The sequence below is a fragment of the Macaca nemestrina genome, chromosome 18 (assembly GCF_043159975.1).
Source record: "Macaca nemestrina isolate mMacNem1 chromosome 18, mMacNem.hap1, whole genome shotgun sequence".
NCBI classification, from domain to species: domain Eukaryota; kingdom Metazoa; phylum Chordata; class Mammalia; order Primates; family Cercopithecidae; genus Macaca; species Macaca nemestrina.
The window spans coordinates 46494473-46514863 of NC_092142.1; the positions used below are offsets into that span (position 1 = coordinate 46494473).

A 20391-nucleotide genomic window follows, 5' to 3' on the forward strand; every position below is an offset into this window, starting at 1 on the left:
ATTCTGTAGGTTGCCTGTTCACTCTGATGGTAGTTTCTTTTGCTGTGTAGAAGCTGTTTAGTTTAATTAGATCCCATTTGTCAATTTTGGCTTTTGTTGCCGTTGCTTTTGGTGTTTTAGACATGAAGTCCTAGCCCATGCCTATGTCCTGAATGGTATTCCCTAGGTTTTCTTCTAGGGTTTTTATGGTTTTAGGTGTAATATTTAAGTCTCTAATCCATCTTGAATTAATTTTCGTATAAGGAGTAAGGAAAGGGTCCAGTTTCAGCTTTCTACTTATGGCTAGCCAATTTTCCTAGCACCATTTATTAAATAGGGAATCCTTTCCCCATTTCTCGTTTTTGTCAGGTTTGTCAAAGATCAGATGGCTGTAGATGTGTGGTATTATTTCTGAGGACTCTGTTCTGTTCCATTGATCTATATCTCTGTTCTTTCTTGCATTCTTGATTTAGTAATTTGAGTCTTCTCTCTTCTTGGTCAATCTAGCTAAAGGTTTGCAAGTTTTATTGAGCTTTTGATTTCCTTGATTCTGTATTGTTTTTCTATACTTTGTTTCATTAATTTCCACTCTAATCTTTATTATTTCCTTCCTTCTGTTGCTTTTGATTTAGTTTGCTCTTTTTCATCCACTGTCTTTTTTTTTTTGAGACAGAGTCTCTCTCTATTGCCCAGGCTGTAGTACAGTGACACAATCTTGGCTCACTGCAACTTCCGCCTCCTGGATTCAAGTGATTCTCCTGCCTCAGCCTCCTGAGTAGCTGGGATTACAGGTGCACACCACCACGCCCAGCTAATTTTTTTTTTTTTTTTTTTTGTATTTTTAGTAGAGATGGGGTTTCACCACGTTGGCCAGGCTGGTCTGGAACTCCTGACCTTGTGATCTGCCCACCTCGGCCTCCCAAAGTGCTGGGATTACAGGCATGAGCCACCGCGCCCAGCCGTCTCATCCACTGTCTTAAGGTGGAAAAATAGGTTGTTGATTTGAGATTTTTCTTCTGTTTAATATAGGACTTTATAGCTATAATTTTTTCTCTGAGCATTGTTTTACCCACATCCCATTGATTTTGGTGTTTGTCTTTATTTTCATTAATCTCCTCAGAAAGTATATTAGAATATATTTTCTCATTTCCCTTTTGATTTATTATTTGACCCATTAGTTATTTAGTAGTATGTTTTCATTTCCACGTATGTGTGAATTTATAAGATTTCTTTCTGTTATTGATTCCTGATTTCATTCCCTTGTGGTCAGACAATATACTTTTTATGATTTCAGTCCTTTTCTATATATTGAGGCTTATTTTATGGCCTAGTATGTGGTATATCCTGGTGGAGGATGTTTCATGTACACTGAGAAGAATGTATATTCTGCTCTTGTTGGAGTGTTTTCTAAAAGTCTAGTTGGTTTATAGTGTTATGCAAATGCATTTTCAGTAATGTCATTCCCCTTCTTTTTTTCAGCTGATGAACTAATCAGTCCTAAAGACATTGATCCTGTGCAGCGCTATGTCCCACTAAAAGATCAACGTAACGTGAGCATGAGGTTTTCCAATCAGGTAAAGAGATATTGTATTTCTTAATTTAGACTCGCCCAGAGACATTTAAGCTTAATTGAAGAGTATATTTTTGTTCTGAATAGGTTTTTGTTGTTCCTTCTGAAGGAAAGGTTTCTCCCTCTTCTGGTTAGTTAAGATTTTCTTGTGGTAAAGGGCTATTTGTTAATGAGGAAGTGTGTTTCAGATGGGTCCGACGAAGTGCCTTCCAGGTAAACATTTCCATCTTCAGAATATTGAGTTTAAGGTGTCAAGTGTCTTTGAGAAGAAGCAGTGCATCTGGGTGGCAGGAGGACCAGTGATCGAAGGGAGTGGGATCCCCCGAAAGTCCTGTGCTTGATGTCTCCCCTGCACTGTGGCTCCATGACAAGGCTGAGTGACTGACAGAGTTGTTACAGCAACAGCGACTTGGTGACGTGTTGGGGAAGGAATACTTTTACAATTTTTGGCCGGGTGCGTTGGCTGAAGCCTGTAATCCCAGCACTTTGGGAGGCCAAGGCGGGCGGATCACAAGGTCAGGAGATCGAGACCATCCTGGTGAACACAGTGAAACCCTGTCTCTACTAAAAAAATACAAAAAACTAGCCGGGCGAGGTGGCAGGCGCCTGTAGTCCCAGCTACTTGGGAGGCTGAGGCAGGAGAATGGTGTAAACCCGGGAGGCGGAGCTTGCAGTGAGCTGAGATCCAGCCACAGCACTCCAGCCTGGGCGACAGAGCAAGACTCCATCTCAACAACAACAAAAAATAAATAAATAAATAAATAAAATACAATTTTTACATTTAGTAGCTATGGATTCAGACTGTGTTGTGTCAACAAAATAAGTGTTTGTAGGATCAGCAAGATTGATAGTGACTTGAGCAAACCCTCAAGTATTAAATGATACCAGTAATGAGGACTGTTAAAATGAGAATGTTGTGGATTGCGGAAACTGCCTGAGGAGAAAGGGAATGAACCTGCATGTGTGCCTTGGATTCTAAGCAGTGAACATGCATTTAATAAGATTGGTATCAACACTTACAGAAGATAATCTTACAAATGGAAATGTTCCTTATATTAAAAAAAATACATATTTTACACACACACACACACACACACACACACAGAGCAATAAGTGCTTGTTTTCATAAGAGAAAGGGAGAGCCAACGGCCCCATTAGATTGTATTGCACTGTTTCTCTGACTCTTTTGCTGGTCTTCAGCAAAACATGTAATGACTCTGAGTTATTTATGGATGAGAAGCTATTTGAGAGACTTGTAAATAAATTCTATGGTTTTCTCAAGAACATAAAATTCCTGTGTTAATATGTGATGGAAGTTTCTCACTGGCCTGTTAGCTCCTTATGTAAGAGGGGATTTGGCCTTTATCTTAGTTATTGCTCATGTTGGTACAATTAGCAGAGTTGTTCTCAGCACTTGGTGACGTGTTGGGGAAGGAATCGGTTTTAAATTTTTGCATTTAGTAGCTATGGATTCAGACTGTGTCATGTCAACAAAACAAGTGTTTGTAGGTGCAGTGCAAGTGTACAGTCTGTACCGATTTGAAATATACCATTTTACTTGAAGACATGGCAAAATAGGGAATTTATCCAACTTCATGTTACCAGTGCTGGGACTGAGCCATTTTAAGACTAATATGTATCACTTAAATAGTATTTCACATGTGTGACCCACTTCTCTAGAGTGACAAAACCTCAAAGCCTTTTCTTAGAAAATAAATTAATAGGTCACAGATTTGAGGTGTGCGGACAGGAGCCTGAGAACATCAAAGCATTTCATAGGCATTTGGCTAACAAAATCATCAATTTAAACAGTTGTTTCATGCTTGACACATATAATGATGGCTGTGGGTTATGTGTAAATTTTGGTGTACAACATACTGCTTGCAACTCTTTCTCTCCTGCTCAAGAAAGCTTATCAGGATGTGAGTGACTGAGAGTGAATTTTAAAGAGAATTCACTCTGCAGGTAGGTTTTATGTCAAAATTACTTTGTACTGCTGCTACTGAATTATCTGTATCATGCCTCCCAAGTGGAGCCACATCCTAGCTAAGAGAAATGTTCTTCTCCTGTAGCCACATGGCAGAATACCTCTGTGCAGTGTTGTATACAGTTTCTGAGAGGGAGGTGATGGGGATATTTGCAGCAGAAAACTACTGGGAGTGGATATGTTGCCACGTGGTTGTGGTGATATATAAAATATTGGAGCTGCCTTGCCACTTTCTCAGCCATTTTAAGCAGTAGGCAAGACCTGGCATGCCCATGTCTGTTCCCAGGGCTGGGCGAAGTAGACTGATGAAATAGAGGGGTCAGACATATCTCTAGATGTGCAGCCCTCTGTTTGAAATGTTGGTGTCAGTAGCCACTTAGTCATGATTGAACAGGTGAGATTTTGTAACTAACTGATCTGTGGGAATTCACTAGGTGCTTTAAACCCTGCCACAAGTTAGGAAAGTAAATAGGGAGTAGTAAAGTCCAAGCAGTTTCTGAAAATGGTAGAAGTGCTTACCCTTGAAAGAAGGTATGTCAGGGATCCCATGACTACCCTCAGCCACTGTAATTCACTAGAGGACTCACAGAACTTAGAAGCTGTTACACTTACACTTAGGGGTGATTACTGTGAAAGGATACAGAATAAAATCGGCAAAGGGAAAAGGCACATGGGGCAAGTCCTGAGGAACTTCGGCACAGGCTTCCAAGTGTCTTCTTCCAGTGGAGTCAAGTGAGATGCACTTAATTACTCTAGTGAGTATGTGTCAACACATGCATAGTGTTGCCAACCAGGGAAGCTTGCTCAAGCTTTGTTGTGTATAGTTTTTACTAAAGGTCAGTTATGTAGGCATGCAGCATCTCAATTGTTTAAGCACCAGCCCCACAGGGAAAACCCAGATGTTCACTGTAAATCACATTGTTAGTGCAAACTCTCTGGACAAACTGGTACACCGTGGCCCAAGGCCTCAGGCATGCAAAACACTCTTATCATCTTGTGAGTCTCTTAGTTTTTCTCAAATGTTTTCTGTTTCTTTATTTTTGACTATATTTTACATTAATTGCATTTTATTAAAATTTTGTGTAATTTTGTGTAACCACCGTCATGGTCAAGATACTTAATTGTACCGTCCCATATCACCATAAGGCTTCCTTGTGTTACTCCTTTATAATCATACCCACTTCCTTCACCCCAATTCTTAACCCCTTGCAACTACTAATATGTTCTTTATTTTATAAATTTGTCATTTTAGGGGTGTTATAAAAATTGAACTGTACCTAACCTTTTGGGATTGGCTTTTTTCACTCAACATAATTTCCATGAGATTCATCCAAGTTGTTGCATGTATCAACAGTGTATTAGTCCATTCTCAACTGCTATAAAGAAATACCTGAGACTGGGTGATTTATAAAGAAAAGAGGTTTAATTGGCTCATGGTTCTGCAGACTGTACAGGAAGCATAGCAACTTCCATGCTTCCAGGCTTTTGGGGAGGCCTCAGGGAGGTTTTACTTATGGAGGAAGGCAAAGCAGGAAAAGGCATCTTATATGGCAGGAGCAGGAGAGTGAGGGGGAGGGCCTACACACTTTTAAACAACCAGATCTTGTGAGAACTCACTATGCAGTACCAAGGGGGAATGGTGCTACCATTCTTGAGAACTCCTCTTCCATGATCCAACCACATCCCACCAGTCCCTACCTTCAACACTGGAGATTACAGCTAGACATGAAATTTGGGTGGGAACATAGATCAAAACCATATCACATAGTTTGTTTCTTTTTATTGCTGAGTAGTACGCCATGGTATGGTGGTACCTTAGTTTGTTTAACCATTCACACATTGAAGAAAATCCTGCAGGTTATTTGAACAATTTTTAGAATTCCACTTTAATTTATTCATAATGTTCATTTATAATGTTTTTTCATATATCACTTTTTAAATTTTCGTTAGTTGGTTGCTCTAGGAATTACTGTATACATTCATAAGTTATCAAAAGTGTAGTGGTATCATTTTGCCACTTTAAGTGAATTATAGAAACCTTACTTCTTCCATTAGTTTCCCTTACCTTTTTCATTTCTTAAACATAATTTTTAAAAATATTTCCTCTGTCTTCTTTGAGCAGCACATCAAATTTTGTGAAAATTTTTGCTTCAACCATAAACTTTGATTGAAGAAGTTCATGGGATGAAGGATAGTCTATTGTGCTGACCTCAGTTTTTACCATTTCATGTTCTTTCCTGTCTGAATGTCCCAGCCTTCTTCTGTTATTTTCTTTCTGTTTGGAGACCTTCCTTTAGACATTATCTATGGGTAGGTGTGCTAGCAACAAATTTCTTAGTTTTTCTTTGTCTGAGAATATCTTTATTTCACCTTCATTCCTGAAGGGTAGTTACGTTGGATATAGGATTGCTAGTTAACAATTGTTTTATTTCAGCAGTAAGAAATATTGTGCCACTTCCTCTGGCTTCTGTAGTTTCAAATGAGAAATTCCCTGTCAGTTCAAATTTGTGTTCCTCTACAGGTAATGCCCCATTTCTTCTTGTCCCAAGTCTCCTTATGCCACTGGGTGGAGGGCCAGAAGCTACCCGGCTCAGCTGACATGGGAGGATCAGCCTAATTGTTGTTGCCCCTGGTGTGGAGCAGGGGTTGAGTAGGACTGTCATTGCTTTGAAACCCCTGCAGGTGAATTGGACTGCCCAAGGGTACCTGAGTAGTAGAGCACTGTGGAGTCAGGAAGCTCCCTGGGGCTTCTTTGTTGATGCTGCAAATATGTTGGCCCATTAGTGCTCTGGTTGTGAAGCAGAGGTTGGGTTGGCTCACCAGGACTTTGAAGTTGCTGCTGAAGACAGATTGGCCAACTGGTATCTCAGTTGAAGAGCTGAGATTAGAGCTCCCCACTTGGTCTCTGTTGTGCTTTCCATTTCCCAGTCCTCTGGTGAGAGAAATAGATTTTTCTTTTTTCTATGCCTATTGGTTATTTCAGGCTGCAGACTCCTGCACTGCCCAGCCTAGCATATATGTAGTCTCAAGAATCTCACTGTATTGCCATTCTTCAAGTGCTGAGGCCTCTGGCCAGTCCGGTCTGCTTTCTTTCCAGCTTTCAGAATCCTTTAATAGTTATCTGTCTAGGCCATCTTATTCCTACTTCCAATTTTTATAGTGGATAATGTATGTTCATAAGTCTTTCTACAAGTAAAAAGATTTCTTCTGTTCCTTTACTCATCTTTTTTCTTCAGAGTAATTTTTTAAACAATAATGGCTATCATTTATTGAGCACTTATTTTTAATAGCAGCTTTATTGAGGTAGAATTGCATCCCATACAATTCACTAACTTAAAGCATACAATTAAATGGTTTTTAGTATATTTACCAGAACCAATTTTAGAACATTCAGAACTATTTGGATACTATGGTCATTTTTTAATTGATTTGTTTTTTTTATTATTGTATTGTAACAGTTCTTTATATATTCTGAGACCTTTATATGATTGTAAAAATTTTCTCCCATTCTGTGGATTATCATTCCAGTTTCTTCTTGGTGTCATTTGGAGCACAGAAGTTTCTAATTTTGAAGAAGCCTCATTTATCTATTTTTTTCCTTTAGTTGCTTGTGCTTATAGTATCATGTCTAAGAAACCATTGCCTAATCCAAGGTCATGAAGATGGGTGCCTGTGTTTTCTTCTAAGAATTTTATAGTTTTAGCTCTTATATTTAGACCTGTGATCCATTCTGAGTTAATTTTATATATGGTATGAGGTATAAAGCCAGCTTCATTCTTTGCATGTGGTTATACAGTTGTCAACATTGTTGATTCTTCACAGTACATTTTTTCTTTTTTTAAAATAAAGTAAAATATATATGATGTATATAAATATTATATATTGCTGAGACCAGCTTGGCCGTAGAGACCCTAACCTAGCGGCGCTAGAGGAATTAAAGACACACACACAGAAATACAGAGTGTGGAGTGGGAAATCAGGGATCTCACTGCCTTCAGAGCTGAGAGCCTTGAACAGAGATTTACCCACATATTTATTGACAGCAAGCCAGTCATAAGATTTACTAAAAGTATTCCTTATGGGAAATAAAGGGATGGGCCGAAATAAAGGGATGGGCTGTGGCTAGTTATCTGCAGCATGAACATGTCCTTAAGGCACACATTGCTTATGCTATTGTTGTGGTTTAAGAACACCTTAAGTGGTTTTCCACCCTGGGTGGGCCAGGTGTTCCTTGCCCTCATTCGGTAAACCAACAGCCTTCCAGTGTAGGCGTCAAGGCCATCACAAGCATGTCACAGTGCTTCAGAGATTTTGTTTGTGGCCAGTATTGGGGCCAGTTTATGGCCAGATTTGGGGGCCTATTCCCAACAATATATAATGTATAAATATATACTATATATTATATAAATATATTTAATAATATATGTAGTATCTATATGTAATATAAATATATATACATATAAAAGATATATATATATCGTTTCAGTCATTCATAAGTGTACAAGTCAGTGGCATAAAGTACAGTTACAGTGTAATATAGCTGTTGCCTCTGTGTATACCAAAACCTTTTTTATCGTCTTCAACAAAACTTCTGTACCCATTAAGCAGTAACCCTCTTTCTCTCCTCCCTCCAGCCCCTGGTAATCTCTATTGTACTTTTTGTCTCTATGAATTTGCCTATTCTAGTTACCTCATATAAGTGGAATCATGCCATATTTGTCCTTCTGTGTGTGGCTTATTAAACTAAGCATAATTTCCACACTAATGTTTGTGTGTTTCATTAGTATGGTGTTTTCTTTCTTCCCACTGGTTATTTTGTCACATACCTGGTAGACTTCATCATTCAATCATATATTAGTGTGATAAGTGAGCTGATTATTCTCAGTGTATTAAGTAGTAGTCTGCTACCCCCACCATCCCATCCAGAGGTAAGGGAGAGGTGATGGGAGTTTTGTCTCCTGGCTAACCTTATTGATGAATCAGGGATCTGATTGGGAACAAACAAGACTCTTATCACCCTTGCCAAATGCCAGAACATAAAAGGCTTTAAGAATCTGTTGTTTGCCGTGGAAGCCTTAACTCACCCCAGCCAGCTTTTTCTTTATATTTGGAGAAAAGCCCTGCTTTATTGCTGACTGTGGTTCCCTGTGTGGTACATGTGGCTGGCCACTGCGGCCTTTAATCAGTCCTTCTATTCACTTCCGCTTCTCCCACCTGTCCTCCATTGTGCTTGCAAACCAAGTGCCCCTCTGGGTCTCTTCTAGTTGGTGGGTCAGCTCTCATACCTGCTGCAGCACTTTGGTGATACTCTAAGTGGTATTGTTTGTTTTATACAGGTTTTCTCTGCTCTGCTTTATTCATTAATGTATTTTTATTTGCCATCTTTTACACTAGAAATGTGTTTAAATACCTTGTTATCTCATGACCTTCTTTCTTTTTGTCATTGCTCTGGCTTAGTCTTTTTTGTTTATTTTAAATCTGTAGCCGGTCTTTTCTCTGGGATCTGAAGAGAGATGAGAACTGAGAGCATATATGCACTCTGCTCTCTGGAACTAGGAGCCCAGGCCTTACCTCCTGTGCTTAAGTCTTTCCTCGTTGTTTCTGTTGAGTGTCTTTTTCTCCTTCTATACCCAATGTTTCTTCAGTTCTTACGGAATAAACCGAACACTGTGATATATATGAGTAGAGGTGGATATTTACTAAATAGTTGTGATGGCCCCAAATAGATACAAACCAAGTAAATTAAACACCAGACTTACTAAATTGTCTGGGAAAGTCATATTTAAAGGAAAATTTACCGTAAACTGTTCATTGGACCATCCTTTATTCTTATAAACAGGGTAACAATGTCTGCTTTTCTACCCCCACTTTTCTATGGCACATTTGATTTGGGGAAAATAAATTATACAAAATACTATATTATCCCATCCTACAAATTACTCCTGGGCAAGAAGTCATGTGTTTAGAAGCTGTGCCATTAAGACTGATTTCTTTTGCGTACTTCGTGTACAACACATGTCACTATTGCAGTTGTTGGTTTACATGCCTCACTTCCTCAAAGAGGTCCTGAAAGTAGAGAATGTGTCTTACTCTTGTCTTCTGTTATCCTAGTTTGGTATTTGACAGGACCAGAGAATAGAATTGATAGATACAATGATAACTACTATTGATTGTGTTTCTTTTGTTTATTGGCAGTGTACCCTCCACTTTTATACACATTATATCTGATTTTAACATTTTTTTTCTGAGACAAATATTATATCCATTTTACAGGTAGACAACATGAGTCTCAGAGAGGTTTAGTAATCTCTCCAAGGTCACACAGTTGTCAAGTGACAAAACCAATATGAAGGTGTTAACTGAAGAAGGAAAGGAAGGAGGGAATGTCAAGCATTTGGAAGCAGTGATTTTTGTAATGGTGTGAAGGAGTTAACAGGAGAAATAGCTTGTTTCTTGAACAGCCTGGCTGAATATCACATCCTAGGAACACAGTTGCACCTGTGCCTTACAATGCTGAGAGGCCTGTGGAAGTGATCTGAAAAATTAAATACAAAGATGCCCCATCAGTACAAAATGTATGCTGGGATTCATTATATCATCATGTTAATTATTTCCTTCTTTCTTCTTCCCTGTTATGCTAGGGTGAAACCAAGTCCACAGATCTATAACAGTCATTTTAGTAGGGATTTTCTTCTTCCTTATCCAAAGGAAAACACTTTCAGGAGGTGTGTACTCCCTCTCCCTGTTCACCCTAACTTGTTCCTATTAAAGAACCCATCATCTTCTGTTGCCTAGGTAATTCTGGTGCCGGGTACCCACTGATTATCTACGAATGAGACCTTCGTCGTTCATACTGCAGCGCCTCTGCCGTGCTAAAGTGAGATAATGGTTTCTTGAAGACTGTTGTTTCCAGCCTTTGCAGCTCATTCAAACTTGGGAGAGCTCTGGTTGCAGCAGAAACTGCAAGCAGCTGGCCATATGCATTTTATTGATTTATTGTATTTTGCATTACAGTTGTCCACTAGGGATAAGGTGATCCCTAGAGAACATCTATTTATAGTAACTAAGGGGTGGGTTTCTGGAGTTCTATAGCAAATGGACTGATTTTTACATGTGTATTATACTAATTAGAATACAGAAGATTCCTGGTTAAGTAGGAAAATACACCTCATACCTTTTTAAATGTTTTTGGAATATTGTCTGAAACTATTATATTTAACAGGCAATAGCCAGCCAGGAATTGCTTTTTTCCCCCTTCATTTTGTTTTTAAATCAATTTAAGAAAAATTGATGTTTCTCAAAATTGATGTTGTTGGATAAAGCAGTAGTTTTACATAAATAAGCCATTCTAGTGTCAAGGGAAGAATCATAGAAAAAAATTCTGATATGAAAATACTATTTCAATATTCAAGAGTACAAATAGGAAAGGCTTCATATTGTTTGGATGTTCTGCCTAGCAAAATGGTTAAGAATACAGGAGGCACACTGCATGATTCTGAATCCAACCTTGGGCTTAGCCATTGTTGTTACTTGTGTTTTGATAGTTCCAATGCAGACATGACAATTAATTGAGGTGCCCAGTAGTTAATATAAATAAAAGATGTAAGATGGTGTTCTATTGAACATGGTTCATGGTGGAAATTAACCTATGGGAGCAGACAATTCTTGGAAGGCCAGGCTCCAGGCTTCATTCTTTCCCACAGTATAGGTAATGCGGATGGTGGAGTAAAGAGATGTTCCGGCTGGGCTTGGTGGCTCACGCCTGTAATCCCAGCACTTTGGGAGGCCAAGGCGGGTGGATCACAAGGTCAGGAGTTCAAGACCAGCCTGGCCAACACGGTGAAACCCCGTCTGTACTAAAAATACAAAAATTTGCCAGATGTGGTGGTGCGCACCTGTAGTCCCAGGTACTCAGGAGGCTGAGGCAGGAGAATTGCTTGAACCTAGGAGGCAGAGGTTGCAGTGAGCCAAGATCATGCCACTGCACTCCAGCCTGGGCGACAGAGTGAGACTCTGTCTCAAAAAGAAAAAGAAAAAAAGATGTTCCAGGAAGGGCAGGACAGAGTAATCTAGCAAGAAGATTGAAACAGTGTAAGGTGTAAAGAATTTTGATGTATTGGTTCAGGAAGGCTGACTACCTCATTGGCTGGGAGGAGCAGCAAAGCACTGGCAGAAATTCAGGTGCTAGTTCTTTAGACCTTGTGTGATTCACCTGCAGTATAATCTGGGGAAGGACTCCTAGCATCTCTGGAGTGTAGTTCTCTAATCTGTAAAATTATTTGGCTGGGTTTAATTCGTAAATTCCCTTCTAGTGCTTCTGTTGCTGGCTTCCATAATCTAGGTTATTGGTAACCTTTGAGTGACTTTAGTGGAGTAGCGTGCCCAGAAGCCAGACTGTAGGGAGTTAAAGAGCAGTTATATGGTGGAAGACCATGTGCTCAGGAAGTTGAGTTTACTGCAATCCAAGAAAGGTTATAAGCCCCTCCTAATTTAGTAGATACATTATATAGCACTCCTACAATATGGACTTGTAGCTATTTCCCTTTTTAAAGTTTTGTTCCAAATCTATTCAGTTTTTAAAGATTTATTAGACTTTAAAAAGATTTAAGGAAATGTAAGGTGATTAAGGAAATTTTTCATGTGGCTCTGTTTTATTTGGCTCAGTTTATTCTAATGTTCTCAAATAGTTTAACCAATTTGAGACATAATTTCTACTTAAAAGATTAAAAGATAACAACAACAACTTCACTAGCTTGGCAAAGAAATAAAGTGTTTATGTGGGTCCAAAAACCCAAATTTATCTACAAGCATGGGAGTGAATTTCAGTGCTGAATAGAAGTTCTTATGATTATCATAATAAAACAGAATAAAATAGTCAAGGCATCAAAGATGCTTCTGAGAGAGCCTAGCCTAAATATGCCACAGCCACACAGAGTTTCTCCTCAGGTAATTCTGCCTGCTGTCTTGAAGGGTAGTAAAGAGTTTCTTATCAATTGGTATTTATACCTGAGCCAATTAAAATTCAATGCCTTGATTAAAAAAAAAAAATCCAGAACTGAGAAAACTTGAATTGGAAGTCAAAAAAATGAGCTTAAACACATTTAATAACATAATTCTAATTAACCCACTTAACCTATTAAAATTAAAAGTTTCAATAATAGGCATGATGTATAATAAAATATTTCATCTACAGGATGGAAACTTCTTATAATCATGGCTAAAACGTAAAAGAAGGAAAAATAGAAGTGAGAAAGCAAGATTTATGGTCCAGAATAAAGACGTACAAGGATTATTGTTATCTAGTATTGTTTTAATGAATCTGTATTTCTGACATTTTTCTCTGAAGAAAGAAATCTCAGTTTTTCACAAATATGAATAAATTTATGAATTTAACTTGAAATTTACCTACTTCACTTTTTTCCTGTTTTGAATCCATTTGCAGTTTTTAAAGGTCTAGTGATCTTTGAGGAAAACCTATCAATTAATGCCTTCTGGCTCCACCATATTTAATAATCTATATCCTAACAAGTTGCCCCCTTCTAAGCCAGAGGATTGGGCTTTGGGAGCCCCTACTTTCTTGAGGAATGATTTTTCTCTCTGAAGTCCTTGGAGAGTTCCATGTATTTTTGCCGTCATGTAGGTGAATAAAATACAAGTATTTTTAGTCAGCTACTTGAGGCAATATTTTCTATTAATGGCAGAATTATGATAGAGCAGATCATGTGTATTGACACACCCTTGAGAGAATTCAGTTTCATATTCAGTGACACCCAAGCTTTGACTCTGCAAAGTAGACTAGCCCATTTCATATGCCAATTAAAATGGATTGATCTACTTTGACAGTCTTTGGAGAAAAGGCCAGTATGAAAGGAATGCTTTTTAGTCATAAGAGCTTATTTTCTGTGCTGCAAGTTTCCAAATTGTGGATGAAAGTCAGTACTTGTTTGCTAAATCGTGTACATATTTATATAGATCTCAGCTAAAAACATATAGTACACTTGGTCTCTCATTTTTCAAATTAATGAGAAAGAGGGAGTTTCATGCTTTCTCCTCTAAAAATACAGATGCATACAGTTTTACATGAATTACTTTCTTAAAGATCAAAGAACACTGCGTATATATGTAATAAATTTTTGTTTTTAAGGAAGTAATATAGTATAGTGGCTTTGCATCTCATACAGACCTAGCTATAAAACCTGTCTCTTCCACTTATTAACTGTGTGACCTTGGACAATTAATCTTTCTAAGCCCCTCTTTTGTCATATTTTAAATGGGAATAATGATCCCTAAATCAGGGTTGTGTTTATGATGAAATGATAGTATCTGTAAACCTCTTAACCAAATGTCTGACACATTATGCAAGCTAAATAAATAATATTGCTGTTTTTTATATCAATAATTTATTATATAAGTAATATTTCTTTCTCATTAAAGAGATGAGAAAAAATCCTAAAAAGTCTGGAGGAAAACATTATATTTTCAGCGTTTTGGATATATTTTTTAGACTGTATTCAACCTAGAAAGAAATTAAATGTTTAGTATTTAACCTGTTAGATTTCTTTTATCCCTTTGTGTATGTCTGATTAAGACTATCACTGTATAGACAGAAGCCATTGTTTTAATGGCTTTTGAACTTGGTTTTTTGTTTTTTGGGTTTTTTTTTTTTTTTATTTGGTTCCATTAAAAAATTAGCTCCATATATTGACAGTTTTGATTTTTTGTTTGTTTGTTTGTTTTTTTCTTGAGACGGAGTCTTGCTCTTGTTGCCCAGGCTGGAGTGCAATGGCGCAATCTTGGATCACTGGAGCCTCTGCCTCCTGGGTTCATGCGATTCTCCTGCCTCAGCTTCCTGAGTAGCTGGGATTACAGGCACCCACCACCACTCCTGGCTGATTTTTTTTTTTGTATTTTTAGTAGAGACGAAGTTTCACCATGTTGGCCAGGCAGGTCTTGAACTTTTGATCTCAAGTGATCAAGTGATCACCTCGGCCTCCCAAAGTATTGGGATTACAGGCGTGAGCCACTGCGCCCAGCCTGACAGTTTTGATTTGTTATAGACACAGCTTAATTGCTTATTTCCTCTTCTCAGATTACATTATTCTGTTGTATCCTATACTTCTTAAGAATGGTGTTGAATTAGAAATATCAGAATATAATGCCTAAGAAACCTGCCTTTTGAAAATGATTTTCAGAAGCTCAATGAAGGCTACATATTCATATAATTCATATAATTTTTATATATTTTCATGAATAATTTTCATAAACTTTATGAATCTTCATGAGTTTTGAGCAAATATTTATATTTTAATGTTCTCCTCATTTATTTCTGTGAGCATCTTTATTGTTTCCCCAACCTTATTTAAAAACATCTTTCATGGGAGCCTGGGGTTTGTAGGACCAACTGATTTATGAAGATGAATTGAGAGGGACACTGTAACATGGTCAGGTATCTGGACACTGATTATGGCTCCTAATCATATCATTAATCAGAAGAAACTATAAATTCAGCCCAAGAATATGAATTTAGTATGGCAACAAAGAATGAATAACCCTATGGAGCAGAACATGAGCCCTTCCTTGTCAAAATTGTGCAAAGTGGGAGATGGAGCTTTAATTTCTCAGAAGGGTTTATAAAAATAAAATTAAAATTAGGCTAATGGATTCTAATACATGCTAAGATCGTTGCCTCTAATTACAATTGGATCTCTTCCTCTGAATCCCAGAAGACTAAGATAAACCTCCATCCCCAGGCATTAACTCACCCAGCTTTTTTCCCTCTCCCTTCAGCTGTTCCAGTTGATATTCATTCTTTCCTCTATATTTTGTACCTTTATTCTCTACTTACTTCTTTCCCTGACTGTATTTAAGTGCTCCGCGGCTATTCACCTCTCTCAAGGGCCTGTCTTACTTCCCTTCTTTCCTTCCCTTTCAGGCAGCTTAGAAAAATGCTTGCACCATCTTCATGTCCTCAATTCTCAGTCACTCCTTGTAATGCACAGTCTGGCTTCTTACACTGCCATTCTACAAAAACCACATGCAACAGGTTGTTAATCTCCTCCTAATTGATAACTCCAGTGATCTCTTTTCAGATGCCCGTCTATTTGACTTCAAAGACATTCAGCACAATTGAACACTCCTTCCTCCTCTAAACACTGTAAAAGCATAGAAGTAATCTTTGATTCCTCTCTGCCTGCCTCACCTCTTCTCTTCTAAATCCAGTCCTGTCAGAATTCTGTTTTCTAAATAGTCCCCAAATGTTTTCCCTAGCTCCCTCTTCCCACCTCTTCACTTCACTCTAGTCCAGGTCACCATCATCTCTCAACTGCAGGCTCCAACTAATCTCGATATGTCTACTCTGCCCCGTGTAAGTCATCTCTATATGGCAGCAAGAGAGCCACCGTCATGTGAGTTAATATGTATGTAAAGTGCTTAGGCAGGGCCTGGCCCATATAAGTACCATATATGTGTTTATTACTATTGTTGTAGACATGTAGATTATATTGAGTCTTTTCCTTGTTTGAAACCCTTTTAATAGATTTTCATTCCACTTAGATGAAAGCCAAATGCCTTGTTGCCTGTAGGGCCCTGTGGGGCCTTAGCTGTCTCCACCCTTCTCTCTTGTCACTCTTTTGCTTGCCTATTATGCTCCAGACACACTGGTCTCCTCTAAGTTTCTCCAGCACTTCAGGCTCTCTCCTTCTCAGGGCCTTTGCACACTTTTGCTTCTGCCCGAAGTGCCTGTTACCAGACCTTAGCACACTCCTTTTTGTCTCTAAGTCTCAGATTTAATGACACCCTCTAAGAGAGTTATTTTCTGACCATCAATCTAAAGTAGCCTCTGTCTTCAGTCACTAATATATTACCCTTTACTTTTATTATGTTTATTTATATAAATTTAATCATCTCTCTCACTGAAATGTAAGTTTAATTAGAGGATTTTATTGTCTTAATGACACATAGTAAATGATAACTATTAACTGAATCAGTTCATTAATGGCAAGTTTTTATCTTCCAGAACAGCTCAGATACCTTTTCTATAAAGTCCTTGTCAATTCCCTGAGGCTAAGTTGGATGCTCCCTCTCTTGCCCTCAAAGTGCCCATTAAGAGCATCGTATTTAATATCCTATTGAACTCCATATGTAGTTGTCTTCTGTCTTACATGGTGAGTTCATAAAGAATAGAGAAAATGTTTCATTCATCTTTCTGCCATCCTAGTGCTTACTAAGTCTGGATGCATGAAAAAATTAGCAAACTCTCAAAGGTTTCTCGCTAGCAGAAGCCTTTCTAGTGTACAAATTGTAGTGTTGGATTATCTCATTGATATAGAAAACCCTTATGTTTACTTGCAAAGAGTGATGGTAGAGTATCTCCTCTGCAGTTGGGTCCCCTGTGTGAATCCGCACTAGAAACAGTTTGGCCTCAACTCAGTGAAGATGGCTCTGCGGTGCTAAAGGCTCGGTGGATTCTAGAGTCTGCTGGGTGCCTCTGTAGTTGTTGGGTTTGACCCAGTGATGATAAATCTTGCCTCAAGTTGGCCCTTGCATTGTCTTTCCAGCCCAGTCTTTTTGTCATTCAAATGATCGTCAAGTGCCAAAAGGAAAGTAGAGCAGGTTTTCGTGCCCTTCCCCTCCAGGGCCTCTCTTCTTAGGTAGCTTTCACACTGTAGTAACTTCTCATATGGCCTTTGTATTCATTTCCACTCCTAAGTGGAATGGTGCACTTGGCAATTCTCTAGTGAACTGAAAAGTTTATGGTACAGCCGGTAAGATGCAGCAGCCTGACTTAGCGAAGAGAACTCTAGACCAAGTCAGTCCAGAAACAGATTCTGCTTCTGGGTCTGCCACTAACTTGCAAAAGGACCTGGGCTCTTTCCCCTCTGTGGGCCTCAGTCTTCTCATCCATCAGGTGGATTACTGATTTTATCAAGGAAAGCCAATTTTCAGACAAAATCATAAGTAGATTTTCAGCATATAAAATAGTTGTGCTGCTCTGGCTGAAATGGAGTCCTGCCACTAGTCTCTCTCATAGACCCCTCCTACAGCCAAATGATAGAAATGCCCCCCCTCCCATCTCTGACATTTTCAACTCAAATCCCAGGGAACAGATCCCATTGGTACAAGCACCCAAAGGAGAAAAATTAAAAACACATTGGTTTACTGGACTTGCTGCTTTTTCCCCCATGATTCTAAAACCTGGTTTCTTATGGTTTACAACTAGGGACCTTTCTTTGCTTATAACCTACCACCTGAGGTGTTTCTAAATGACCAAAAAACCTGAGAGTTAAATGACTAGATTCTTGGAATCTATTCTTCCCTTTCTGCCTGCCTCTCCCTGCTCTGTTTCACCCTCATCTTACTCATCTTTCCTGCTGTTGATCTTTCCTGTTGTGTTTCTATGAGCTTCTCATCATTTGTTCTTCCCCTTTGTCATGATTAAAGCTATGAGAACACCATAGGTCAGAGTTTCTCCACCTGGGTTTATGTGGCCATTTTGGCATTGTTTCTAGGCAGTAAGCAAGACTGTTAGCACTGTCATTTCCTTAAGATAAAAATATAGAAAGACCAGTTACAGCAAGTACTTAGGAAGGGGTGAAAACAGTTTTACAAATCAATTCGTTGTGACAAAGCGTTCGGTATTCTCTTCCACTATAATCGCAGTCATTGAAAGAACTGCTGTCAAAAAGCATTGCCTGATTTATTCATTTCGGCCTTTGAAACTATGTGTTTGAGGTCTGGGAATACTTTTAAAAATTCATTTGTTTTCCTCTTAAATAGAAAGCTTATGTAATCACTAATCCAATATATAAATACACAGGGCCTAAAGGACCATTTTCTCCCAGGCCAAGTTGACTCTTGAGTCAAGTTTAGCTTTTTAACCATGCTTGATGTTGTTATTCCTCTGATATTTCTACTTAACTTTCCTCTGCTTTCCTATTAATTTTCACATGTTGCTGCTTTGGCTTGGTTGGAAATGTCAGAACAAGATGCCAGTGTGTCTCAGTCAGGACATGGCTGCGCTCAAACTGCTGTAGCCTGTTACTTGGCTCCTATGGGAAAAATACTGGGGGTGCAGTGTTTCCAGTTGGAATTGAGATGTATAAAGCATCTGCCTGATATCTTCAGCTAATGAGGTTTTGCTGAAAAATGAGTGTAATGAAAAAATGCTGGATGTTGGCAGGACCTACTGATGAAGTCTAATGAGCATAAATGAGTGTTCTGTAAGGCCCCAAAGCAGAGGCATAGAATGTTTCAAATACACTGCCCTTGAGGCAAGAGCAGCCTTGGAGGACCGATTTATTTGTTGGCTCCTTTTTCTTTCCTTCTCTCCCTCCTCCCTTGCCTTTCTTTCAATAAAAGACCTATGTAAGCCAGACACAGTAGATTATTTTATGCAATATAGGGCATATTAAAAATAAAACTACTTAGACCAGGGCTCAATACAATTGCAAAAATAAGAATTATGAGCTTTACATGCTATGTGATTTAATAGAAAAGGCAGTCATTTTTATATTTGCTTGTCAAGAACTAAAGAACCATATTCTATCAAAAAGCAGGTAAGGCCTGTAATCGCAGCACTTTGGGAGGCTGAGTTGGGCAGATCACCTGAGGTCAGGAGTTCAAGCCCTGCCTGACCAACATGGTAAAACCTTGTCTGTACTAAAAATACAAAAATTAGCCAGGCATGGTGGCACGTGCCTGTAATCCCAGCTACTCAGGAGGCTGAGGCATGAGAATCGCTTGAATCTGGGAGGCAGAGGTTGCAGTGAGCTGAGATTTCGCTACTGCACTCCAGCCTGGGCAACAGAGGGAAAACTGTCGCCAAAAAAAAAAAAAAGCAGATAAGAAAATAAGTGTTTTGTAAACAATGCTTGGAATTGAGTTTTCTTAAAACCTGATCTCAGGTGGCTGAAGAAGAGACTGTTGGTGGAATTTTGCAGACTCTGCTCCCCATGAATGTAACACGTTCCTGCACCCATGTTATTGTTAATTTATGCATCAACTTGTCTGGACCACAGGCTGCCCAGCTATTTGGTCAAACACTACTCCGAGTGTTTCTGTGATAGTGCTTCTGGATGAAATTAACATTTAAATCAGTAGACTGAGTAAAGCTTATTTCCCTCCTTAATGGGAATGGGCCTCATCCAATCAGCTAAAAGTCTGAAAAGAACAAGGCTGACCCTCCACTGAGGAAAAGGAGGATTCTGCCTGCGAGACGGCCTTCAGGCTGGGACATGGGCTTTTTTCCTGTCTTTGAAGTTGAACGGAAACATCAGCTATTCCTGGGTCTGAGCCTGCCAGTTTTCAGACTGGAATGACACTGTCTGGGTTTAGGCCTTCAGACTCAGACTGGAACTAAACCGTCAACTCTCCTGGGTCTCCAGATTACCAGCTCACCTGTATATCCTGAGACTTGCCTGCCTTCGTAATTGTGTGAGCCAATCCATATGACAAATCTCTTTCTTCTTCTTCCTTTCTCTCTCTCCTGTTTCTCTAGAGATCTCTGCCTACTATAGCAAGCAGCACATAATCTGTGAAATACATACTGTGACATGTGCCATATTGACTTCAGAGCTGGACATACGTGTGGTCAGGTCAAACTCTATCACTGACTAGATGTGTGACCTTTGACAAATTATTTAACCACTCTCCACCTCAGTTTCCTCATCTTTACAATGGGAGTTCTTGTGAGAATACACAAGAAAGCTCTTGAGTAACATGTGGCACATAGCAAACTGTCAAGATGTATTAATTCCTTAACATTCCAAACCAGACTACAAAACAACTGTAACCAAGAACATAATGAGATAATTCTTTTTTTTTTTTTTTATTGTACTTTAAGTTCTGGGATACATGT

General features: G+C 38.8%; 1 protein-coding gene across 6 annotated transcripts in view; it reads left to right on the forward strand.

The window, feature by feature from the left end:
* Positions 1-20391, forward strand: part of LOC105492220 (phosphorylase kinase regulatory subunit beta) — a 227627-nt gene that overhangs the window by 146066 nt on the left and 61170 nt on the right. For all 6 annotated transcript variants that reach the window (XM_011759241.2, XM_011759242.3, XM_011759239.3 and 3 more), the window contains one exon: positions 1459-1553. In XM_011759241.2, the coding sequence (XP_011757543.2) occupies positions 1459-1553 (95 nt within the window). The remainder of the gene's footprint in view (positions 1-1458; positions 1554-20391) is intronic.